The following is a 4,188-nucleotide window of genomic DNA, read 5'->3' on the forward strand; positions in this document are numbered from 1 at the left end:
TGCCTATGTAGCGCCCCACCATTTATAAGATTGCCTCCAAGGGGTTATGGGTATTCTGGCTTCCCGACACATGAATGTGGCTTTCATGATGCGGTGGTTCTGGCGGTTCCTTAGAGACGAGGGGGCCTATAGTTGCAACTTATGAAGGCCAAGTATATGCATGGACACCCTCTCCTTGCTTGCGATTGTCTGGAGAGATCACAATTCTAGAAATCTCTTCAAATAATTAATCATGAGATCCGCCATCTCCATTGGCAATGGAGATGGTACTCTCTTTTGTCTTGATCCTTGGATTGGAAGGAGCTCACCTAGCACCGAATTTTAGAGTTTGCGGTTTGCTTCGATCCAATGCCATTACTAGCCCCAGTTGTTTGTGACGGGAATTAGAACATCTCATTTCGATGAACATTCAAACTCAAGGAAACTTTATCTTCAATAGATTTGCGACATGCCATTATGTCTTTGCCGGAAAATTGGCACGTATCAATTTTTTTTTGCGGGAAAATTTCTGATCTATTCATCTTCAAACATGACAGTACAACGAATACCAGAAATAATAGAAATTACAACCAGATCTGTTGACCACCTAGCGACGACTACAAGCACTGAAGCGAGCCGAAGGCGCGTCGCCGTCATCGCCCCTCCATCGCCGGAGTCGGGCACAACTTGTTGTAGTAGACAGTCGGGAAGTCGTCGTTCTAAGGCCCCGTAGGACCAGCGCAGCAGAATAGCAACCGCCGCAGATGAAGAATAACGTAGATCGGAAGGATCCAATCCGAAGACACACGAACGTAGACAAACAACGATGAGATCCGAGCAAATCCATCAAAGATAGATCCGCCGGAGACACACCTCCACACGCCCATCAACGGTGCTAGACGCACTGCCGGAACGGGGGCTAGGCGGTGAGACCTTTATTCCATCTTCAGGGAGCCGCCACCGTCTCGTCTTCTTGAGCATGACACAAACCCTAGCAAAACTGAAAGAAACAACTAAAAACGGTGCCCTCCCGCCGGTCCTTGCCGAGATTCACCGCGCCTCCATGGCCCTAGGGCCACCAGAGAGGAGGCGGACCTACGGCGGCGCCGGCGGGAGGCAAAAACCCTAGCTTTTTTTGTGGAGGAGGAGGAGGTGGTGGCTGGTGGAAAAGGAGATCGAAAGTCATCCAAAAACAAACGTGTTTTTTTTTCTTTTGTGGGTCTATATATATTTTTGAAACAACTTTTTTGCGGGACTTTTTCCAAAACAAAGGGTATATATGATGTACTCCCTTCGTTCCGAAATGTAAATCTTTTTAGAGTTCAATAAGAGACTACATACGGAGCAAAATGAGTGAATCTACACTCTAGAGTATGTCTATATACATACGTATGTAGTTCATACTGTAATCTTTAAAAAGACTTATATTTAGAAACGGAGGGAGTAGTCAGCATTGGATGCAGTGTGCCCTTTCTAGAAAAATTTATTATGCTATAAGCATGTGAGACGAACACCATGACACCTATTATTGGTGCGCACCAAAAAGTAGCCCAACTAATTGATGGATCCATTAGCGTCACGCACAAGATTAACGCCGCCGATCGATCTCCACCCACATAGGCCCTACATGTCGATCTCGGATCTATATCTCGTGTAGCAATTAGATGGCAAGTCACTGTGTGTAGCACAGTGGACTGGGAAAATTAACGCAAACGTGCGCTAGAAAAACAAGAGTAAATTGTTGTTGGTGTCCCTGTTGTGCAATATTCTACTCCATTTACCCTGTTTAACAACAAATCTTGTTGAAAAACAATCGACAAGATTTGTTGTGCATTCTGACAGCTTGGACCCACCTGTTAGATTCATGCCTCAGTTGATTTGGACGCCACTCGGTGCCACATTCCCGATAATTCAAAATAAATCATAGGAATTCTCTTAGATATTGGGAAAAAGGAAATTCATGTCTGGCACATCTTAACTCACAATTGAATGATTGAGAGATGCATGTTGCACAATTTTGATACTTAGAGTTCAGATACTGTAATTAACAAGCTTTTATTTTAATATTTTAGCCACCTTAAATTACATTTTAACTATAGATTCAAAACTCGAGCAAATAAGAAATTTACACTATAATTTAGATCAACGTTAAAAAATTCTTGAGCAATTGGCTTAATTTGGAGTTAATTAAAATGTTTTGACTATTGTGTGCAGTAGCTATTAATCAGCTATGCATTAGAAAGAATGGACAAATCACAAATGCTTAGCTAGCAATAGATGGGCTGTTGTTTCTCTCGCGAAACACAAATTGTACAATCATTTGCACCCCAACACTAAATGGCCTCGACAACGACCTATGGGCCTCGGTTGCTCTTTCCATTTTATGAAAAAAAAATTGAGATTCTAGGAATGTTCAGGTCTTCCAACACAACACTCACTCTTCAGCCACTACCATTAGGAAGATTATTGCTGATTTCTACCTTTGGACATATATATTTTAGAATCCTTGTAAAAAACACCATGTCATGATTGCAATACCTCTCGTCGCGTTCTAGCGCAACCATGTCATGACGGCAATACCTCTCTTGCCTTCTAGCACAAACATGTAACTCTGTCATCCATGATCACCTTTGAGTAATGCATTTAGGTGGGGATCCTTTCTCCCTGGTGATTGTTCAAAAAAGGAAACATTTCGAAGATTTTGTTCACATTAATTACTTGCGGTGGCATTACACTATCTTTGTCAAAAATAAAATCACCGGAATACCTTTCTGTAGATTTTTTATGTAGAACTTTGGAGGAGCTCAAAACAACACGACATAGACGTCCACAGTCCACACACAGCACACCAGCTGACCAGATTATGTATAGATGTTTTTTTACAGCAAGATTATGTGTAGATGTTAATTTAAAGAATGTGCAATATTTCTGTTTCTTTTCCCAAACAATCGAACAACTACTTGTTTATTATCATCAATTGCACACTCGATCGGTACAATCAGCACAAGGTACACTCATTAACAAGTACCCACCCACACTAAAAAGGGAGAAGAGAAAGAGAGGAAAACATCGACTAAAAAAGAGAGGGGGGAAAATAATATAATAATAAAAAGGAAAATAACAGAACTAGGTAGCTAGAGCTTGAGGTTAAGGTCGACCTTCCTCGGCTGTTGCTGCTTCTTGTCGCCGTCCTGGTCGCGCCACCAGCTGCCCCCCGGCGAGCCGCCGTCGGCGACGTGGGGGTACCCCTGGTGCTGGCAGGAGTGCGAGACCTGGATGGGGTACATCGTCTGGTGGTTGGGCATGGCATCAGCGGCTGAGTTGGTGTTGATGGGGGTGGTGTAGAGGTGCGCGTTCCAGCCGATGTTCCTCTCCTTCTTGTGCGCATTCTGGTGCCCCCCTAGCGCCTGCGACTTGAGGAACTTCTTGTTGCAGAACAGGCAGGGGAACAGCCTCACGCCACCACGACCACCATTGCCACTGCCATTGCCACCACCTGATGAAGCAGCCGGAGGAGACGACGGTGACGCCGGCCACGGCGTGTGGGCGAGTGTCAGCGACAGGTCGACGGCGTCCATATCTTCGTCGTCGTCCATGAAGGCGGGAGGTGGTGGAGCCGCCATTCTTTAGAGAGCAAACGAGATCGAATGCTTTTGATCCAGACTCTGGCTCTCCTGGTGCCAATTCTGTAAATCAAGCCTTTACCACTACTAGGTAGCTGCTGGTGAGGTGAGCTCTGCTTGTGGGTGTGTGTGTGTGTTTATAGGACGGGGCATAAAAGGGAAGCAGACCCCGTCCTAAATCTGGGAGAGCTGCATTATTGCCAGGGTGGGTCACCATGGCTGTAGCTGCGGAGGAAGACGACATCCAAGTTGGGTGCCTACTACTGTTGCCCTCACCCTGAAGGAACTGAACAACATAATTGCTACAGAGATCACATATGTAGTTGGTACCTAGTACGTAGTACTAGTGATCAATATCATGTACTCTATGTGTTTGTTGTTGTAGCTTTTGGAATATGATCATCCTTATCTACCAAAAAATGGGTTATGGTTTCATATTATTGACTACAAGGAATGCAACAGACAAAACAAAACATTTTGGTAGGTACTAGCATCGGCCCTCTGAGGCAGATACCCTAGAGCCACCCCCCCCTCCCTGCCCCCTTTATTTTGTGCCACCGATGAAGGAAGCGGCGAGGCCCTCGCC

General features: G+C 45.0%; 1 protein-coding gene across 1 annotated transcript; it reads right to left on the bottom strand.

Annotated features, from left to right (window-relative positions):
• Positions 1-2,886: 2,886 nt before the first annotated feature.
• LOC123115531 (zinc finger protein 2) lies at positions 2,887-3,740 on the bottom strand. The gene has a single exon (XM_044536668.1). The coding sequence runs from the start codon at positions 3,600-3,602 to the stop codon at positions 3,114-3,116; it is 489 nt and encodes a 162-aa protein (XP_044392603.1). The 5' UTR covers positions 3,603-3,740; the 3' UTR covers positions 2,887-3,113.
• Between the last annotated feature and the right edge of the window lie 448 nt (positions 3,741-4,188).

Source organism: Triticum aestivum, chromosome 5B, assembly GCF_018294505.1.
Source record: "Triticum aestivum cultivar Chinese Spring chromosome 5B, IWGSC CS RefSeq v2.1, whole genome shotgun sequence".
Classification (NCBI taxonomy): Eukaryota; Viridiplantae; Streptophyta; class Magnoliopsida; order Poales; family Poaceae; genus Triticum; species Triticum aestivum.